The sequence below is a fragment of the Lindgomyces ingoldianus genome, assembly GCF_010093535.1.
Source record: "Lindgomyces ingoldianus strain ATCC 200398 unplaced genomic scaffold BDR25scaffold_2, whole genome shotgun sequence".
NCBI lineage: Eukaryota > Fungi > Ascomycota > Dothideomycetes > Pleosporales > Lindgomycetaceae > Lindgomyces > Lindgomyces ingoldianus.
The window spans coordinates 569,139-589,021 of NW_022985163.1; the positions used below are offsets into that span (position 1 = coordinate 569,139).

Below are 19,883 nucleotides of genomic sequence, written 5' to 3' on the forward strand. Positions count from 1 at the left end.
TGCTTTGTGAATGCATTCATGGAGGTCTCCTTGGTTAAAGAAGTGTCCTCAACGCCTCGTTCTTGGGCGGCACGGGTCGCTAGTCGCGCGCCTGTGCGGGGCATCCATGAATCTCGACCAACATGTGCACTGCAAAGCCCTCTCGCTGCATATTGGCCACATACATACAGACATACATACTCCAACCCTATCGTCGTGTCTCGTCTCTCGCGTTAGCACGTCCGCGCTGTACCTCCGCTACCAGCCGAGCCTACAAAGTCTCCCAGCGCATCCTTCGACGCCGTCAGATCGCCACGACCTCTACCCTCTCTATTCACCGGCCGTCGTTCCTGATCCCAGACTACGAAGTTGACTCGGTGAGCGATAGCCGTTGACTTGGCCTCCGGCACCCCCCGTACTTCGCTGCCGAGCCGAGACATCCTGATCTGTCTCGAGGGCGTGCTTCAGGGAATGAGCAGGCCACATGAAGATGGTAAGCGTCTCATGACACTCCGCGGTGATGTTGGCTACCTTCACGCGCTGCCGTCTGTTCGTACCACATTCGCTGCACCGGGATCTACTACCCCAGGTCTTCACCGCTCTGTTCTGTCAAACCGACCGACATTCCGAGCGTACCGATCGCGCCGCTCCTGCACACACTAATCCGAGGCTCCGCTCTGCTTAATTCTGCTCTGTTTTGTTTTGTTCTGTTCTGTTCTGTTCTGTTCATGTTGCCCGTCTTGCAGTACTCAGCGCAACAGCCAGCCTCTAGCGGCCGGTCGCCCGCACCTGCCAACCTTGCTCGCATATCTACCTAATGGCTATCGATGCTGACTTTGTCCGCCGTCTAGGCCCGCATCATAATGATTCCCATCCCAGCCTCCGACACACTCTCCAGTTCGCTGCGAGCAACGTCTCACTGCCGAAGAACAAGAGCACGGGAAACCTGCTGGCACATGCCGCAGCGGCGGGGCTAGCCGTGGACACTTCGGCTAAGCGAATGAGTATCGATGCAGGACAGCTGGACAGGATGGCAAGGTAAGAGTGGAGCTCCTAGGTGAGAGGTGAAGGGGGGCATGGTGGCAGGGACATGTCCCGCGAAGGAGCATTGTCTGACGCGAGTCTGATAGATCACCCATTGTCGAACATGAGCATGGCCTAGGAGCCTCTGGCCTCCGCCGCATCCGCCAACAGCCTGCTGCCAGAGCGCAAGCAGCATCTTCTATACCCCCTAGCAAGACCCCACGAGCTACATCCTTAAACTTCACCCCCCCACTATCGAGACACCCTTCCGCCTCCGAGTCTGCCCCGGCCTCCCCAACCCTCGCCTTTGCCGAAGACCTCCACCGATTCCCCACAGAATCGCTACATTCCTTCTCCTTCGCAACGCAGTCTGAAGACTCCATCCACAACAGACAAAATGTGCTGAAGCGGTCCATAGACTTCATGCGGGACAGGCTGGGCTGGGCGGCTTCCAATTCGGGAATTGCAAACGCCCAGGCAAGATTAAGCGGTGACCAGGAAGTGCAGAGTATGCTTGAGCTCTTGACTAGAGCCAACTTGATAGGACAAGATGCGACGGGGGCTCACGGTCTAGGCGCAAGAGGCCCTTTAACTGGCCCTGCCGAGGTGTCCGGGGAGAACCCCTTCGAGAGGAGTTTTATACCGAGATCTGAGAGCCCGGAGAGCATAGCGGACTCTACAAAACCGGAGGTACACAGATGGCCGTCGTCAGATGGTGGAAGTGCGAACGGAACGAACGAAAACATGGGTGCCAGGAGTACTCCCACCTCAGACCTGCCGTCGTCAGAAGACTCAAGTCAACTAGCTGAGTCGTCTCCGCCTCCGTCTGGCGCCCAACGCGCTGCCCTGAAGCGAACATGGACCGATGTCGCGCCTCTTACGTTACAGAGTCAATTGAATGATGCATTAGCACAGCCTTATTTACTTGGAGAAAACACCCAAAACAACCAGATAGTCTCTCCAGTTATGCTACCCACTGTATCGCAGCAAATCTCCAACGTATCTGGGCCTCACTCTGCAGGCCCCGCTCCTCATGGTCACGGAAGTCGATGGGCGCCAGCTGCGCAAGCTATCTTCACCACAGAAGCACAAGCGCCGTGGACCATCACTGCTGCAAACGACCTTGCTTGTTTAGTGTTCGGGGTTACTAGAGCTGAGGTCCGCAAGCTGGGTATATTGGAAGTCGTCCGCGAGGAGCGACGCAAATGGCTCGAGGAGAAGCTGAAGAACCCCGAAGTCGGTTCGAAGGCTTTACGGGAGCCTTATAGCCAGAGTCAGCGAACTAGCCCCAACCCGACGTCCACTTTGAAAGTTGGTAACGGCGTTACAGCAAAGCTGCTTAGCAAACCTCCGTCAAGGGTTGCTCAAAGCAGGCGATCAAAAACTGATGATGGAAGTGGTTCAGCCTATGCAGACAAGAAAAGCGTCAAGGGGGGTCTGAATCATGAATCGAAAGGATCTAGAGGCGTTCTGCTCTGCGGGGACGTTGTTCCAATTCAGAAGCGGAACGGTGCCACCGGATCCGCCAGTCTGTGGGTCAAGGAGAAACGTGGAGGCCTCATCTGGGTGCTTGAAGAGATTGCTGAAGATGTCGTCTATGTGAACGTTGATGAAGTAGGATGTGTCTCCAAAGGCCATGGTGCAATAGAAGCTGTATTTGGAAGTGATAGACTACGGCGAGGCATGGACCTCAAACGACTCATACCCGAGATTCCACGGCTTGAAGGAACGAATACGGGTGCTCTGGATTATGAGAAAATCGCCGACCTCCGTAACTTCACCGCAAGAACGTCCAACAGCATCAACATCCCCGTTGCGGTCGAGGCTCTTCCCGGCGAACCTACGTTTCGCGTGTCAAGCTTTCCACATATTGCAGGAATCATTGTGTTGTCGGCATCCAGCCTCTCGATTGCTTCCTCAAACTCGGTTTTCTCTTCTGCATTGTTTGGACAGGCCCAGCCAGACGGACTTCATATCAGCAAGCTCATTCCAGGTTTCGACAAGATACTGCATGTTATGACAGACGAGGACAAGATTGAGCTTGTCGATGGTATTGTGATTCCAGAGCATAGCTTCCGGCGGGCTCGAGCTCTTCTTGCCATGCGGGAGGGCAGAGCCGATGCAGCCGCCATCTTCCTGCGACCAAGCGGACTTCCAGCTCTCCATCGTGATGGATCGGAGATTATGATTGATGTGCAAATGAGGGTTGTCAAAAGCGAGAAGTCAAAGGTCCACCCTGATGACCATGCCATTAAGGAAGAGGACGCTCCCCAGGCTTCATCTGGCCCTGAGCTAGTTTATGCTCTATGGATCACCTACTCGAGACACATGCACGCTACGAATCATGGTGTTGGTCCTGTCACGCCTCTCGTATCACGTCCTGGGACTCCGCCACACCAACCCTCACCTGGTCAATCCGCACCGGCGGCCTCTCCAGAAGAGTCTGCCGTAGAAGAACCAAGGCCTGATCCCTCCCATGTATCGTTGCTGACAGAACAGCTTCAGGGCGCAACGAAGTTACAATCACCTACAGAACCGCGGACAACTCAAATAACGCCAGAACCGGAAAAGGAAGAAGCCCCTAAGAAAAAGACGATTAATGATTTCGTAGTTCTTGAAGATATGGGCCAAGGCGCGTACGGCCAGGTCAAGCTCTGTCGATACAAGAAGAACACCCACAAAAAGGTTGTAATCAAATACGTGACCAAGCGGCGTATTCTCGTCGACACGTGGACTCGTGATCGACGGCTAGGGACAGTACCGCTGGAGATTCACGTCCTAGACTATCTTCGAAGAGATGACTTCAAGCATCCCAACATCGTCGAGATGTCGGATTTCTTTGAAGACGATGTCAACTACTATATTGAGATGATTCCACACGGCCTTCCTGGCATGGATCTTTTCGATTATATCGAGCTTCGGGTCAACATGGATGAATCAGAGTGCCGCAAAATCTTTGTCCAGGTGGCAGAGGCTGTTCATCATCTTCACACCAAGGCGAAGGTGGTGCACCGTGACATCAAGGACGAAAACGTCATCCTGGACGGCGAGGGAAACATCAAATTAATAGACTTCGGTAGCGCAGCTTACATCAAGAATGGGCCTTTCGATGTGTTTGTAGGCACAATCGGTACGATACGTTTCACTTGATCCCACGTCTCTCGTCTCTCCCAATATCTAATTAAACTCTCAGATTACGCTGCGCCAGAAGTGCTCCGTGGAAAGTCGTATCGCGGAAAGGAACAGGATGTCTGGGCCCTCGGCATCCTCCTCTACACCATCGTGTACAAGGAAAACCCGTTCTACAGTATCGACGAGATCATGGATCATGACCTAAGAGTACCGTATATTATGAGTGAGGAGAGCATCGATCTTATCAGGTTGATGTTGGACCGGAATGTTGAGAAGAGGATTACTATTAGCCAGGTGCTAGATCATCCATGGTGCAAGATGATTGAGGCGCCTTCATGACGGCGACATGCTAAGCATAATCAACCAGGAATTACAGGATAGTATTGTGAGATGACCGGATTCTGAAAACAGAACTGCCACCCACCATTCAGTTTATCCTAGATAGTCTTGTGGGGAGGGAAGTGGGGTTAAATGTGTGCGCATGTGTGAGGGTCAAGACGCATGGAAAAGAAATGATTCGATGCATATAGAGTTGACGACCTACGACCTTTTCGGCAAGACTGAGGCAGTGGGCCTTTTTCTTTTCTTTTGTTTCTGCATGGCAATGGCGGGATTTTGCTTTCGTGGCTCGGTTCTTAGGGATTGAGCGAGTTGTCACATTGCTAGATTTTTATTGAGTAGGATCAGCAACATGACATTCTTTTGGCATTACAGACGGAGATAGTTCCTAAAGTTAAAATTATCTTAGAGTGGTGGCAATTGTATGAAGCTTTGATACCCGAGACTGAGTCGCTGCCACATGTAATGTGTCATTGATCGCGCGAGGTTTGGTCTGAGCCTTCAGTAGGTGGGTCGGGCAGCAGGGTTTAAGGTCGACGAGAACAAATAATTGTCCTGAGACGTGAGTGACCCAGAATGGCTTCGCACTGCACAAGCATGAATTCAAAGGATTCAATAACGGCGCAGCAAAGAAGTTGAAGTCACTCATCCACTTCAAGATAGGCCTCTCCGAACCAACGATCTTTGACAAAACCATCACAGCCTTAACATTTGACGTCAGTGTCAAGCCGTGCGTGAGATGAAACGAGGCTGGTGTTGAACCGTGACCAGTTCTGTCACGCGAAAATTTTCTTCACTGTTCAGGGTGGCGGGCTCCCAGAGCCGCAGTACATGGGCCTGGAACGCTGGAAATATCCGATAGGATGGGAGTAGCAGAAATGCCATGATGACTGAGCGAAAAGCATCAGCGTCCATTGGTCTTACAAGATAGATGAAGAGCACAGCCTCCACAGCCTCACCAGCGACATGGCGACACCGATTGGCTGGTCAGCCACTATCATGACGGCGCCCATCGATACGAGCATGAGCCTCAGGCTAATCTCAATACAAGCAAAGCCCAAGCTCTCTGGGCCCCCTGCTTCAGCTGGTGAAGTGTGGCTAGTAACTTGGGGCCCTGGCTCTGCGGGGATCAGCCACTGTCACCCTGTATGTCAGGTGGGTGGGAGGTCTGCACCTGGTGGGAGATATCTTTGCGGGGCGCCCGGCGAAGATGCGGGTTTTTTGCTTTCTGCTTCAGCTTGTTCTATTCCATGGTTCGCAATTGAGCTTGTTTTTGAGCTTCTCAGCTAGCCTCGTTCGACGATTGACATGGAGGGCCAAGAATCGAAGGTCCCCGCCCCGAGTATCTGGAGTTTTGATTCGGGGTATGCGAGCGTGCATATTGATGAGGATGGGGATTTGAGACTGGATGATTTCCGGGAGGCGAATAGAGTGGGTGCAATTCTGAACGAGACATTGAGATGTGAGAACTGGTCGCTGATGCTGTGTTGCGTAGCACGACCACACTCAACCGTCAATTGAGCCTACCACTACTACTAAACTCCACGTCTTCACCTCTCAAGGCTCTACCGACAATGCATTCCTCCTCCCCGAAATAGCAAGCAGTCAGGGTGTTTGTTTACAATGCGAGTTCTGGAAGATTACGAATCCGGGAGAGGATGTTCGATGTGAAGAGTGTCGGATCCCGAAGATCGTGGAGCCTGCTTCATTGCTTGTGAATGGATGGAAAGGCAAATCGACGGACGCATATACGACTGCAACCACATATCTGGGCAGCCAGCACAAGAGCAAGGAAGCACACGGAGTCTCTCAGTTTTCAACCACAACCCGCTGCTCCGCCTGCGAACTTGCCCTCCTGATCTCCCCAAGCTATCCAACCTGCGCTTCCTGCTGCCCTAATCCTGGCCTCCTCTCGCCTCCGTCTCCTTCCCTCTCGCCATCGTCCCCCAAAGTCCGTCGGTCTCGCGCGGGGAGGAATTCTAAACTTCCTCTCACCGCACTGAACCGGCTTCAAGCTTGGCTGGATGCCAATACTGATAATCCGTATCCCAGTGCCAAGGTTAAAAAGGAATTGGCTCAAGAATGCGGTATCACGGAAAAGCAGGTTGGGACCTGGTTCGTCAATGCCAGGGCTCGACAACTGAATCCGTTAGAGAGGTGGGCGAGCAGTGGGAGTGAAGATGAGGGGGCCAGGGAGGAGGATATCGAAAGAGCAGCGGGCGTGGGGGTTGGTATGGTGGGTGTAGGGTTGGGCTTAGGGCTGGGGGATTCCGGGTTTACGTACTTGGTTGATGGAAGACCTTCTCCGTCACTGCATCGTCGGACTGGCTCCGTATCGGGATCCAGTGTTTTCTCGGGAGGGGCAGGAGCTTGTGGGAGGGCAACAACGGTGCCGAATAGAAGAGGGAAGAAGAAGAACTATCGGAGATCGAATGCACCGCCCCAGATCGACGAACTCTCACCTATCTCACCAGTCCAGGAACAAACCTCACCAACATTCAACCGAGCCCCTGTCAACCGCCAACCCGACCAGGAAACCTGGCAATGCACATTCTGCTTGCGTCCGCTTGTCCCTAAATCGTGGCGTCGGCATGAAGAAACTCAGCACCGTCCCCGCTCACAATGGACGTGTATGCTGTATGGACCTCGACTTTCGTTTCCTCCCCGCTCAAACACAACCCTCACCACGACCCCGAACGCAGCCTCTAATACATCTCCCACCTCGAACTCGAACTCAACATCGTACTGCGCATTCTGCCTCGCCCCGTCTCCCTCTGAATCCCACTTCCTCACCCACCACCGGATCCCGGACTGCGCCAAGCGGTCCCCCAAAGAACGCACATTCTTCCGGCCAGACCATCTCCGGCAACACGTTCGTAATTTCCACGGCGCGCGGCTGTTGGATATTGCGCAGGTGCGGTGGAAGACGGGTGCTAGAGATGAACACGGTGAAGGGGAGGGAGATGCAGAAGGTGGGAAAGGCTGGATTTGCGGGTTTTGTGGCGAGAGGTTGAGGAGCTGGGATCGGAGGGAGACGCATGTTGCAGGGCATTTTAAAGAGGGGTGGACAATGGCAGATTGGAGGACGGATTGGACGGATCAAGATCAAAAGCAGGATAAGGAGTCGGGGAAGCGGAGACGGAAGGCAGAGGCACAGGCACAGGCACAGAAACAGAAGGAGGAGGAGAAAGCTGGACACCATCACCACCACCACTCAAGCCTCTCACGGCTAGGCCAAACCTTTAGTTTTGGTCGCAAGCTAAAGACATCCCATGCACAGGCTTTCGATATGCCACCAACTACTACCGGATCGTTGACAATGCACCCTGCGTTCTCGAACACAAGCCCGGATGTGCCAATGCTGGATACGGATATCAATATGGACCCCATATTATCTGTATCTGGCTACAGTGGTGATGATCTAGTCGATTGGAATCAGATTCAACTTGCGATCTCGGATCAACAGCAGCCGTATCCTCAGCCCCCGACGTCAATGCCGCCGCATGATGGTGTGTTTAACCCGAGTCAGCAGACTGAGTTTAATGACGCGCTGGATAATGTGTTGGATCACGGGTTGGAATTTGGGAATGTGGTTGATGTGCACGAGCCCTGGGATCAGGAATAGTCGGTGGGATTGGATTGGGGTTTGTTGATAAGATTTTCGATGCAGGTTACTTTGTATTTGTATGATATCATTCTGGCAAAAGGAGCGAGGCGTTTTTGGGTGAGGTGGAACTGTATGGGATGGGATGGTTGCATATCGCGGCGTCCCCGTTCTGCTCTATTCTTTTCTTTCTCTCTCATGTTGTCGAATAGAGGCAGGAGTACGAGGACAGTCGGGATAGATTACTTTCACCTCTCAACCTCGAAACCAATCCCAGCTTCAACGTAATATCTTCCTCCCCATCTTCCCACCCCCCTTTCATGGCTTCTTGCCTTCCTCCAGTTATATACAAAATCACCACAGCTTGCATCTTCCTCCTTTCCTGAATCAGCAGTGTGATACCAGAAGGTGAAAGGGTTTTATTTCTTTGGACTCTGCAACGTAACGCTATTTATCTTACAAGTGACGACATTGTTGCTAACAGAGGCGGATACACCAGAGACGGCGTAGTTGGTTGCGCTGTTGTAGTTCTCCGGCGCGTTTGTGCACCATTTTGTGTCTGTACCGGAGGAAGTCTGTAGGGAAGGGGGGAGGGATTAGCTGTAGTTGTAGTATATGATGATCCGGGGGTCGGGGGTGAGTATTGAAGAGGGAAAGAGATGAAGAGGATGGGAGATTTACAATGACCACGTTGTTGAAGACCAGAGGGCCAAAGTCCCAAGACACGCTCGTCAGTTCGATCGCGAAAAGGACTTGGTTGAATGTCTTCGAACCTATTTTGTTATCAGCTTTCCCTTCATCAAATACTCGCTTTGCTTCTCCAATCTCTCTTCTTTCTACTCAAGATAAACACAAATACAAACATACTCAGCGCAAAGCTGTCCTGCACACTCCCCCCTGAACTCCCCTTCTTCAATACACTCGTCCACGCTCCACTCCCTCTCGTATTACTAAATGTTACTGTGTCCCCTGCATTCACATTAAACCCGCTGCCCCACGGCAAGCTGGGGTTCGAGCAACACCACCCCGATCCAATCCACCAAGTGCCGCTACGTCCATCGAGCACATTTTGGTACACCCCGCTGTTATCAGTGGGTTGGAGCCCGGGCCAGAGGTAGTAGACACCTGCCTTGGGGAGTTTGGGGATGACCATGGTGCCGGAGAAGGAGAGGAAGGATTGCGAGGAGGGGAGGTTGTAGCGCAGGAAGTACCATGTTGCTGCTGTAGTGGGGGTGAGGTAGAGGGCTGTTGCAAGGAGGAGGGAGAGAAGAGAGTACATTTTGAAAGTTACTATTCTCGACTTCAAAAAGACGCAATTGGGGATTGAAAAGGTGAGGGAGGAGCTGGACTGAGTTGTAGCAAGTGAGAATCATATGGATGAATACAGTATGTTCAGAGACATAAATCCCATTCCCGGCTTCCATTCTCGCCATTCCCCGGATTCGAATCCCGCAAATTTCCCCGTACCTTGGCTGTAATATCCATTGTGCTGGCGCGCGTGGGCTACTGTGGAGAATTCGGCCGTCTTGGATATTGTCATCTAATCTATGTTGTTAAACCCCAGCGGGGATTGTGATTGAAGAAAACATCAAGGAAGTGCTAGACATTCATGTTGCAGGATTGTTGGGAAAAGCCTCCGAAACCGACGACCAACTTTTAAGTGAGGTGTTTTGACTTGCCTAATCGACTTTGTTTCTCGATGGTGTTAGGCTTGGGTGTAATTTGAAGGAGTTGTGTTTATGCTCAAGGAAATATTTAGATTGCAAATTAGCTGTTTGTCCGCGAATCAGATCAGATACGGAGCCAGGGGCCTGACTGATTGGTCAGACCCAAGAAAGCAAGCACACTGTGCAGATGGAGAGTGTATGCAGTGTCTAGCTTTATTTTGATTTTCTTCAGCAAGTAGGCGCCGCACTGCTTGGCTTGCAGTTTACTAATGTAGCTCCTCTTGATTTGTAGATATTTGAATTACCTTGGAGTGTAGCTTGTAGTTAGAGCGTTTGCGGAACTCGGACTGCTCAACGAGCTTTTGCGCTGAAAAATCTAGAAAATAATTTAAAAAAGGAAAGGCGGAAAGATTTAGCGCTACGGAGCAGTGTGATTTAAACAGTAGATGAAGATTATTCAGTTGAAGTGGACTGAAAAATTGCAGGACTCGCTCCCAAATCTCTAATTTGCACAGCCAGGCAGGCTTGTTGGGCAAAATCCCTCGTGCTGTGAACGTCAGAACAAGAACACTTCACGCTATATTACATCTCCTTATATTCATCCACCTTGATTCCCGTGTCTTTTGAGATCTGGTTCCCACACAATCCCGGCTATCATGAACTCAACTTTGACTTCAACGTGCGCCGCAGGCTCGGGCACCAGTTCGAAGTTTCAAATTCGACGCTTGGCTTCATAACACTGTATTGTCATTGTTCTGGTTCATTGTCGCTTGAGTTTATTAAGTCTATATTTGTAATGCTCACCTCCTATTAACAAAGCAACGACTTTCTATAGAAAAGCGGGTAAGTGGATACGTCTTAAGCTACCCAGTAGTAAGGGAGATGAATAACAGATAGAGTCTAATAACGGGCAAATTCGTTTGCATTATTGGCTGAGGAGAAATAATCTAAGTATATGATGACCTTTTTTCTCCATCTAGTTCGCCAGGCCAGGGGGAGAAGGTGATGCGAGGGAGGTATATCACTTCAGTGCTCTACAGTTAGATATTAGAATGATACTTCTTGCTTTGCGGCTACACCTCATTGCTACTAAGTACTACTCCTTTGTTGGCCTTTGAGTCTGGGCGTTCACTTCCCAAGTTTAGGCTACCGATGAACTGGCAATTAGATTGGTTTCAAGAATCTCAGATTCGCTGGAAACTGCAAATAAGGGATAGAAGGCGGAGGTTACAGACCCTGGCTGCGATACCAGGCGTGTGGCTTCCTAAAATTCCTGGGAGTTGTGAGTATAGTGAAACTGTGTGAATGTTGTTGTTGTTGTTGGAACTAGAAATGGGAGATATGGATCTCCAGCTAATCAAAATCAACCAAATACGGCGCGCCACACCGTTTCTCCCATCTTGAACCGAAACGTGAAATGTCAAGTGCTCACTAAATCATTGAGAGTTGTCCTTAGGGTATCATACCTGGCAAAAATTGAGCCGTACTCCTTCTCCAGATGCAATGCAAAGTCCGTATTCGCCCAAGTATAAACCCTCACTATTCCCGCCATTCCTTCGAGCATTTCGTACACTATTAAATCATTAGCACTCTTCACTCTTCCTACACTCACACCCCCACCCAGCTTCTAACATACCTTATAAAATGCCGTCATTGGCTCATCCGCGCTGCGAATCTGCAACTGATACCAGTACGCAGTATCGTTCCTGCACTTCTCGTCCGGACACTGGACACTCGTCTTGTCAACATTGTCCCATGCGCCCTTCCCGCCTATCACATCGTCGACTTCTTTCTTTTTGATATATTTGCGCTCATAGTATCGCTTGTCGATGACCATTTGGTACGGGCAGGTGCGGCATTCGAAGCGGTTGTTGCCGGCGTGGGTGGCGACGGAAGGGTCGTTGGCGGGGACAGGGGAGATAATGAGCATGTTGCTACAGAGGGGGCAGACTGTGAGCATTAATTAGTATGATATGGAGTTGGAAAAAGGACATGTGATTACATAGTAACATGCTGGGTGAGCGTTGGTGTACAGATGGTCCAGTCTTAGAAGTGAATCAAGAGAAGGTGAAGAAGAGTGAATCGCAGTCGAGAGCTCTCCCAAAAATTTGGCGGGACCCTAATGACGCTATGACCGGATCGGGGAAAGTGCGGGGTTGGGAGTTGCTTCAGAATGAATCGCGGCCCTCAGCCACAACGAAAGACTTGTAACCTTCCACGACGTCTCACCTCAAGCCTTACGCGCCGTAGACGTGTACATACATACCCTGCCTTCCTCATTCAACTCCATTGGCACTCTCTCCTCTGTTCAATAATCGCTCGACTTAGACTTGAAGCACCGCTTTCCAGACCCCGCCCCCTACATTAGAGTCGAAACCTTCAAACCTATACATCCTGTCGCTGAGCCTCGAATCTTCTCTCATTTCGCAGTCCAAACTCCCTTCTACGTTCATTTTGCTATGGCGGACGAGGAGGTGCGTTTCTCTCACAGCCCCAACACTGGCATTGCTTGTTAATAACTGGTCTAACGGCGATATAGGGCGCCTCCCCTCGCGAATTAATCCTCGAAGCATGCCGCCGAAACAACACCTCCCTACTCGAAGAAACAATAGCAGACCTAGTTTCTGCGGCCCCGAAAGCTGGGAAGAAGCCGACCGAGTATGTCGCCGAAACGTTGAACAAGGCATTTGATGGCGTGGGCAATGGCTGCTTACATCTGGCCGCAACCTATGGAAGCTGTATGTGCCCGCTCTTTATATACAAATACATCCGACACACAAGGGCAGGGCCTGTGGCCACGCGGCATGGGTTCTAGACTGAGTCAACAGCAGTAGCGTCGGCTTCGAATTCGGCATTCGTCCAGCTGGCTAATACTTGAGATAGACGAAGTCCTAGACATCCTCCTCGACCAAGAAGGCCTCGAAATCGATGAACTCGACCGCATGGAGCTTGACACTCCCCTCCACAAAGCTGTTCGCTACGTCAACTCTCTCGACAAATCCGAATGGGCGTCTGCAGGCCACGCCATCGTCGACATCCTGCTCGACGCAGGCTGCGATCCCAGGATACGAAACAAGGCGAAACTGAAGCCGGTCGAGCTGGTGGATCCGAGGAACACTGAATTAAGGAGTATGTTACAAAAGGGTGAGTTCGCGATGACAGCGAGTGGGGATGTGGTGGAGGAGGATGATGATGATGGACCGACGGGGAGTGCAAGCGATAGCGAGTAAGATGAACTAGGTATCATGTATCTGGAGCGAGAAAGCCGAGCTATCCTACATTTAGGAGGACCGTCACTACAGGTTGACACGGCATAGCATATTAGAAAGGAGCATGGATGGCTTCGTCCCCTCAAGCCCGATCTGAGACTGCTTGGTAGAGCGCTTCTGATCTGAGCATTGTGTTCAAAGCCTTTGAAGCTGCTGTCTGAAGAGGAACTTTGTCCTCAGAATGACGGCAAGAATCGACCTCTTGTTACGCCTCCAATTCCGGCGCTGGGATTTCGCACCACGCCCAAAGTCTCTCCATTCTGACATTCACCTTCTAAGCCCATTCTCAAAACCTCGCTCTCTCATCATCAATCCTGTTCCTATCACCAAATCAGCACAGAGTCTCAAACCCAAAACACCTACCATCACCAACTCAGGTCGCAAATAACATACCTTCGGCGGTGGTCCCACAGGCTGTATCATTCTCTCCAGCAACTGTATGCGCATCTTCTCGCGCGGTTGTCCTGTGCCAATAGCCATGTACTGTAGCATCGGGGGATGGCCGATGTAGGACGCAAGGGAGTCGCGGGCGATGTTAGACGTCCATTCGAATTTGGTGGTGTCGGCGTGGCCGGTGCCGATGTATTTTGCTTGCAGGTTTTCGAGCTGTTGTTGTGCGCGGAGTTTGTCTGCCATAATGGAGGAAGGAGAGGAGGTGAAGAGGGTTGCGATCGGTTGGAGTTGAGGTGAAGAGGGTGTCGAAAGGCGTTGGAAGCGAAGTTGACGTTGGAGGAGCTAAGCTTGGCAGCCGTAAATATGGCATTTCCGATTTCCGATGAAAGCTCTAGCTCCGCACAACACAACATATTTGCTCGAGAAGCGCCTCGCTTCAGTGCTCAGAATTCACTCATACAGCACCTTCTATCTTTACTGTTACCGGGAATCTATCATGGCAGATATTCCCATGCCCAACGCGCCCCCAACCCCCGGCGAAGACCCCGAACCCAAATGCCCAACCATCGACTACTCCCCCGCCACAGCCCAGTACGACGAGGCCTTCGAAAACCAACTGATGCAAGCAATACTCTATCCATCAGATAAGCCAGCCCATCTCAACCCTTCCGATGACGCCCCGCACATCCCACCAACCGCGCTCCCCGTCCCGCTCTACTCGCACCTCCGCACACACCCCTCTCCAGTCCCAGGCCTTCTCCTCACACATCCACATGGATACCACACTGGCGGCCCCGGGCCCTCTCCGTCATCTATTTCGGATTTCGCGCAGAAGTTCATCCAAGAGAATGGGATCCAAGACGCAGGCCAGCTCGAGCGCATTGTGGAAGAGAAGATTCGCGAGAAGATGGAGATTGTGCGGGAGCGGATGAGGGATAGAGAAGAAGCGGTGAAGAAGAATGAGGCGGTGAATAGGCAGTTGGAGGATCTGGAAGTGCAGAGGAGTGCGGAAGTTAAGGTTGTGGAGATGATTAAGAGGGAGAAGGAGAAGAAGAGCGGCTAAGATCTGCTGGGCTTGGGGAAGAATTAGGGTTGGCTTTTGCTGGCTGTGAAACGGTTATACCCCTTGATGGATAATATCAAGAAGCGCTGCGGAAAATCGCGTTCTATCGCAAGAGATGACTCGAAGATGTCGCGCAAGAAAGGAGGGTACGGTCCAGAGGGCGATGCATCTTCATCTTCTTTGGAGGAGAGAGAGATACCCCGTTCAACATGACCGTGGGGTATTGAAGGCCGATGAAAATCATATTCATTCCAGCATGAACAGGGGACGGTTCCTGTCTTTGGCACGAACACTGGAGCAACAGTGTCTTAGCATTTACGCTTCTTGCACACCTTCTCCAGGCGCCAACAACGAATTTCACAAAATCGAGGCAGATTCGTGTAGCATGGTTACTAGTTGAATGCAGGGGTGGTATCCCTCAAATTGTCCACAGAAAACCGAGCATCGCTCTCTTCACCGGAAATTCTCCATTTTCAAAACGCCTCGCTACAACCGAACTCGAGCTATCCGCCCTTTGGTCCATCCCGCATCCCGCATCCCGCATCACGTGCCCGAAGCGCCAGGGGTCCATGAATAGCGAGGCCACAGGCGCCACCAATACTCAGCTGAAGACCTTTCGCATGCAAATTGATGGTTCCAGGGGATTGTGGCGCAAGAAAGATGCTCAGGAACGCTATGGAGCCGCACTCCAAGGCAAGGCTGAAACTGCTTCGGGAAGGCACACATACTTTGGCTCAGCCTCTTTGATACGAAATGTATTTAGCAACTTTGCAGCCTACCTTTTGTGTTTTTATATCTTATCGCCGTCTTGCGAATTCTGTCAATTTCTGTCGCTCGCTTGGAGGGTTCACATTTCTAATTTGTTAGTCCGCTCGTCGATGTGCACTAGAAGCGGCTTCAGGCTCGTGTCTCAACCTTGAAAACACATATTTGACATTTTCTCTCCCTGCAGCCATGGTACAGGATTCGGACGACAGTTTGAGATACTTCCCCTGGGACTGGACAATCGAATCCCTTGACCAAACAACCCACAAATGCCCCTCAGTCTCCTCCCTACTAGGGACTTTCGCTATCGTCAACGGAGTGGTTAGTCTTCTCGCAGTATTCTTCGGCCACCGTCTCGTAGTCAAAAAGCTCACTTGCGGGTTCTTTGGAAAAAGAGGAAGCAGGGCGTGGACCTGGATGTGGATATTACCCGTTGGGCTACAGCTAGCAGCAAATGCGTTCATTGCGCTGTTGATTAAGAAGTCGACGGGGTATACAGCAGATTTCAAGATTTCCGAGCTTATGCTATTCCTTGTGGCTCGGCCACGACTAAGCTGGATCGTGCTCGGTGCATTTGCGTTCAAGAGTACTAAGAATCGGCCGGAGAAGGAAAAGATCAAACCAACAACGCCGAATTTAGATGAATACCAGCCTACGTCGCATCCATATGAACAATCGTGGCATGAGAGCTCAAACCCGTCGTTCACATCGTACTCGTCACAAACCCCACTATTTACACATCCACACCCACCCCCACAACACCCCAACTATCCCTACTATCATAACACCACACTATACCCACCCCTCCACGACACCTCTCACACCTCATACCACCGCGTCCTCGACGATGAGATGGAATCGTCCCGCTCCCCTTCTACCTCCCGCGGCCACGGCTACTTCTCCGGCTCCCGCGACTTCCCCTGGTGGTCTGCCTTCATGTCGCAATTCATCGGCGAATTCATACTTCAAATCATAACGCTCTACCTGATGGGCCGAACTGCGCATTTCGCAACCCTCCACGGTTACTACAAGGTCTCGTCGGACGCATACTGGGCATTACCGCCTGCAGCCAGGATGATGTATTCGGGCGCGTTGTACTATTTAGTGGGCGGGGGATTGTTTCTGATATTTGCGGGCCTGTTTATTGTGTATAGTGTTTGTTCGAGCAGGATCAAGTATTTTGGGAAGGCGAGTTCGACGGGGATATTTCTAGCTTTGGCGGTACTGCTGATAAGCACCTGGATGGGGAGTTGGATTTTTTGGGCGGGGTTTGTGAGGCTAGCAGGGAATCTGTGAGTCTTTCCATCTTTCTTTCTTTTTATTTTTTCCTCCCCATACACCTGTGTGGCGGGGGGAGGTAGGGAGGGTTGAGAAGGCTAGAAATACTGTTGTAAGGGTTTCGCTGACACGTGGCAATAGGTATTGTCCACCGAAGTTGATCCATCAGGGTGTCATTTGGACGTTTTTCTCAACTATTGGGATTGTGCTTGGGACGGGCATATAGCTTACCCTGCCCTCCTACGAACAAACCCATGTACGTTGCTTCTTCCCCATCACGATCTCTAGAGAGGGAGGGATTCCGAGCAGGATTGTGGGTATAGAGCCGAAGCGGAAGCTGGAGGAGAGGCAATTGGTGTCTGAGGTACAAGCAGCTTCCTAGCTAGAAAATCGCCACCGGGGGAGAAGGTGTGTGTGATACTGAAAGGCTAGAATGAATGACGTCGATGGACGGCACACCGCAACACTCAACCCCGCCATATACCCCAAACGCTCCCGGGCTCGCAACGCATACAAACACAAAATAATAATAATAAAAATTCTACGGTACACAAAACTCCCATATGAAACCGTATCACCATAAAGGCAGAATAGATCTGCGTTTGGACGCGATGATCGAGATCAACAGCGATACTGATTCGAGTATGGATCTGCGTTTTAGTGGCCAATTAGTATCACCGCCCAACGCGGCGAGCACAGATGCCAGGTGACTTCTGTGATTGTTGGTCGCACGGTGGCCCCTCCTGTCCATGTGGTCGGGCATGGAAGCTGGGCTGAAGGGGATAAAGGGAAGCGTAAACGACCGCGGACTTCCTAGGTTCGCTTTCCATCTCTCAGAGATCTCTCTCTCTCTCTCTATATATATATCTCACTCACTCATTCTCTCACACACACAGACACACACTCTCTCTCAATTACTTGGAGGGTGTCCGTGCTTGGACTCTGCTGCACGTCTTCAACCAAACGGCTGGCTGAATACGAGCTCCAACGAACCGAGGGGTAGCTTAGACCCTTGACTCCCAAGCTTTAATCCGTACTGCTGGACAACTCTTTCTAAGCCGACTGACACACTGCCCGACTTACAATCAATAACCCCTTTTGTGAGGGAAAATCGACCTTGGTCACCCACTATGATCGGAAAGCTCGCATGGCGGAGCTTTAGCTTCGCATACGGCGTCATGAATCTCGCCGTCATGGTCGCGATTGCGGGGCTGCGGGACGGAGCGTTTACGAAGAGAATAAGTGAAGAGGAGAGGAAGGAGCTTGCTATTGGTATGTCCAAACCCGCTCACCCCCTAACGCACTCAGCTTCCTGCGTCTTACCCTCGCCCAAGAGCTTATTGACCTGTTTATGTTCGTGCTGGCATTGCCATCAGATCATGTATACTGACAGCTAGTTCTTGCAGCCCAGAAGAAATACTGGGATTTGTCCAGCGAGCCGATTCCGGGGTTCCGCCATGCGTTCTTAATGCTGAAGAGCGGGGTGAAGTTGCATTATGTTGTTAACGGGCCGGTGGGAGGGGCGAAAGGGACAAATGTTGCTGTGTTTATCCATGGTGAGTTTGGTCGTCTCCTCTTCTCTACACCCCCTCCATCCCCCCCCTCCCACGTTACCATGCTAACTGTGTTGATGTCTAGGTTTTCCAGACTCCTTCGCTCTCTGGCGCGCCCTCCTCTCCTCCCCCGCACTCCAAAACCATATCCTCGTCGCTGTGGACCTTCCAGGGTACGGAGGTAGTGATAGCCTTCAGAAATACGATGCGGAAACAATATTGGAGGCTATGGCGGGGTTTCTGCTGGGGATGAGGGAGTTGTATCTCACAGATGGAGGTAAAATGGCTGTTGTCACGCATGATTGGGGTGGAATTGTGGGTGCCCGACTGGCGGCCGAGGCACCGCAATTAGCGGATCGGTGGGTCATTGCAAGCTCTGTACTCGTACGTCTCACGCGCCATATCCCTAAACCCTTCAAGTTCAAGGCAGAGAGTTTGTGTGTTGTGTGAGATAGAGAGCTAACAACCTCCTAGCCCCAACAAACCTACTCCAACATCCTAATCACCATCGCCTCCGCGCGCCAAATGCTGCACACATGGTTCCGTTGGCCATTCAACCCGCGCCTCCTCAAAACCGCCTTCGCAACCCTCCAACCTGTGCTCCTACAAACCGCCTGCTCCTTCTACGTCTTCATCCTCAACCTCCCCGGCCCCATCGCCAACGCCTTCGCCCGCATGGGAAACTTCTGGTTCCTGCGCCTGCTGCACTGGGTCCAGGCCGGCGTGCTCACTGCGGACAGCAAATTCCACCGCGCACTCTCGACGCAGGAAGCTGCAGATTGGATGGCTATGAGCACCGGGCCTGGGCCTGGGCAATTTCCTACTTCCAAATTATCCCTAACCAACAGCGACAAACCCCAACAAACCTACCCCCAATCCGTCTACACCCGCATCCCTGACCTTGGCATGTCCCAAAAAATCCGCTTCTACCGCGAGAACCTGATCCTCGCGCCCTGGGAAAAATCCCTCGAAACCGTCGTCGCGCTATCTGAACTCGACGGCATGCATCCCCGCCGTTCCTCCACCGGCGCGGGACTCTTCGAAGACGGACCGCAGGGATCTTTGAAAGCACCGGCGACGATTGTGTATGGGAAGCAGGATCCCGCGTTTTCGCCGCGGTTGGCGTTGGATGGGATCGCGGATTATTTGGTCAGGGGGAGTAAGGTTGTGTTGATTGAGAAGGGGGGGCATTGGCTGCCGTTTGAGGAGTTAGGGGCGAGGGTGCTAGAGAGGATTGTTGAGTGGGAGTTTGAGAGTTTGGAGGGGGATATGCTTGGGGGTTTGGAGGAGGTGAAGGTTATGGTGGAGAAGTGAGTGAGTTGGGGATGTTGATATGACTGGCTGACTGGCTGGCGGAGCGTATGACGGGCTTGGTCTGAGCTGGTTTGGATAGGGTCTGGGGCAAAGATGTCTGGAGATGAGGTGAGACGGATGAGGATTATAAACTGGTCTCGAGGCATGGCATGTATAGTGCTTGGGCGGGGATTTGTTTTGGTCCGTCTGGCTTGCGATATTGCATGCAGATATGTTATGCTGCGATGACGGCCGGCCGGCGCTATCGCGTTTGGTGTTTGTATGATACCACTCCATTACCAATGATGACGATTTATCTCCAACACGCAATCAGAGTGTCTATCCAGTGTTGGGGCTAATGCTTCTGAGCATTAGGAAGCATGAACTGTGGATTCTCAGAAAGCTATCACTGCTGCGAAGCTGAGGAGTCAAGATTCTGACTGACATGATGACATGAAACCCTATGATCTCAGCATATGGAAATCACCATAGTCATTTCAGCAAGCGATGATGAGGAAATATAGA

The 19,883-nt window shown here is 51.6% G+C and overlaps 9 protein-coding genes across 9 annotated transcripts; 6 read left to right on the top strand and 3 right to left on the bottom strand.

The window, feature by feature from the left end:
* Positions 1–796: 796 nt before the first annotated feature.
* BDR25DRAFT_321459 (Pkinase-domain-containing protein) lies at positions 797–4,473 on the top strand (the record flags this gene model as incomplete). Its single annotated transcript, XM_033691967.1, has 3 exons — positions 797–1,017; positions 1,110–4,132; positions 4,196–4,473. The coding sequence occupies 3 exons, from the start codon at positions 797–799 to the stop codon at positions 4,471–4,473; spliced, it is 3,522 nt and encodes a 1,173-aa protein (XP_033553745.1).
* Positions 4,474–5,986: 1,513 nt separating this feature from the next.
* BDR25DRAFT_192869 (uncharacterized protein) lies at positions 5,987–7,558 on the top strand (the record flags this gene model as incomplete). Its single annotated transcript, XM_033684299.1, has 2 exons — positions 5,987–6,720; positions 6,772–7,558. Coding segments are annotated over 2 exons (1,521 nt in total), but the record flags the coding sequence as incomplete, so codon positions are not given.
* Positions 7,559–8,496: 938 nt separating this feature from the next.
* Positions 8,497–9,356, bottom strand: BDR25DRAFT_208653 (uncharacterized protein; the record flags this gene model as incomplete). The annotated part of the gene is made up of 3 exons (XM_033684577.1): positions 8,497–8,652; positions 8,759–8,850; positions 8,945–9,356. The coding sequence occupies 3 exons, from the start codon at positions 9,354–9,356 to the stop codon at positions 8,497–8,499; spliced, it is 660 nt and encodes a 219-aa protein (XP_033553747.1).
* Positions 9,357–11,283: 1,927 nt separating this feature from the next.
* BDR25DRAFT_208675 (uncharacterized protein) lies at positions 11,284–11,704 on the bottom strand (the record flags this gene model as incomplete). Its single annotated transcript, XM_033684578.1, has 2 exons — positions 11,284–11,316; positions 11,381–11,704. The coding sequence occupies 2 exons, from the start codon at positions 11,702–11,704 to the stop codon at positions 11,284–11,286; spliced, it is 357 nt and encodes a 118-aa protein (XP_033553748.1).
* Positions 11,705–11,957: 253 nt separating this feature from the next.
* On the top strand, positions 11,958–13,212 carry BDR25DRAFT_251353 (ankyrin repeat protein-like protein). The gene is made up of 3 exons (XM_033686121.1): positions 11,958–12,218; positions 12,284–12,482; positions 12,628–13,212. Exons 1-3 carry the CDS (start codon positions 12,204–12,206, stop codon positions 12,972–12,974), a joined length of 561 nt encoding a protein of 186 aa, XP_033553749.1. The 5' UTR covers positions 11,958–12,203; the 3' UTR covers positions 12,975–13,212.
* A 194-nt stretch (positions 13,213–13,406) lies between these two features.
* BDR25DRAFT_194607 (splicing factor 3B, subunit 5) lies at positions 13,407–13,649 on the bottom strand (the record flags this gene model as incomplete). The annotated part of the gene is made up of 1 exon (XM_033684317.1): positions 13,407–13,649. A coding segment is annotated over one exon (243 nt), but the record flags the coding sequence as incomplete, so codon positions are not given.
* A 253-nt stretch (positions 13,650–13,902) lies between these two features.
* Positions 13,903–14,469, top strand: BDR25DRAFT_209533 (uncharacterized protein; the record flags this gene model as incomplete). Its single annotated transcript, XM_033684605.1, has 1 exon — positions 13,903–14,469. One exon carries the CDS (start codon positions 13,903–13,905, stop codon positions 14,467–14,469), a length of 567 nt encoding a protein of 188 aa, XP_033553751.1.
* Positions 14,470–15,288: 819 nt separating this feature from the next.
* BDR25DRAFT_42126 (uncharacterized protein) lies at positions 15,289–16,907 on the top strand. Its single transcript, XM_033698546.1, has 3 exons — positions 15,289–15,331; positions 15,422–16,526; positions 16,654–16,907. The coding sequence occupies exons 2-3, from the start codon at positions 15,424–15,426 to the stop codon at positions 16,736–16,738; spliced, it is 1,188 nt and encodes a 395-aa protein (XP_033553752.1). The 5' UTR covers positions 15,289–15,331; positions 15,422–15,423; the 3' UTR covers positions 16,739–16,907.
* A 437-nt stretch (positions 16,908–17,344) lies between these two features.
* BDR25DRAFT_339018 (alpha/beta-hydrolase) lies at positions 17,345–19,659 on the top strand. Its single transcript, XM_033693338.1, has 4 exons — positions 17,345–17,784; positions 17,919–18,068; positions 18,151–18,449; positions 18,540–19,659. The coding sequence occupies exons 1-4, from the start codon at positions 17,643–17,645 to the stop codon at positions 19,377–19,379; spliced, it is 1,431 nt and encodes a 476-aa protein (XP_033553753.1). The 5' UTR covers positions 17,345–17,642; the 3' UTR covers positions 19,380–19,659.
* Positions 19,660–19,883: the final 224 nt, after the last annotated feature.

Coding starts and splice junctions, on each gene's coding strand:
- BDR25DRAFT_251353 (XM_033686121.1), top strand. Junction 12,483..12,627: donor GGCCGCAACCTATGGAAGCT/GTATGTGCCCGC, acceptor TACTTGAGATAG/ACGAAGTCCTAGACATCCTC.
- BDR25DRAFT_42126 (XM_033698546.1), top strand. CDS start 15,424: ATGGTACAGGATTCGGACGACAGTTTGAGATACTTCCCCTGGGACTGG. Junction 16,527..16,653: donor GTGAGGCTAGCAGGGAATCT/GTGAGTCTTTCC, acceptor ACGTGGCAATAG/GTATTGTCCACCGAAGTTGA.
- BDR25DRAFT_339018 (XM_033693338.1), top strand. CDS start 17,643: ATGATCGGAAAGCTCGCATGGCGGAGCTTTAGCTTCGCATACGGCGTC. Junction 17,785..17,918: donor GAGGAAGGAGCTTGCTATTG/GTATGTCCAAAC, acceptor TAGTTCTTGCAG/CCCAGAAGAAATACTGGGAT. Junction 18,450..18,539: donor TCATTGCAAGCTCTGTACTC/GTACGTCTCACG, acceptor ACAACCTCCTAG/CCCCAACAAACCTACTCCAA.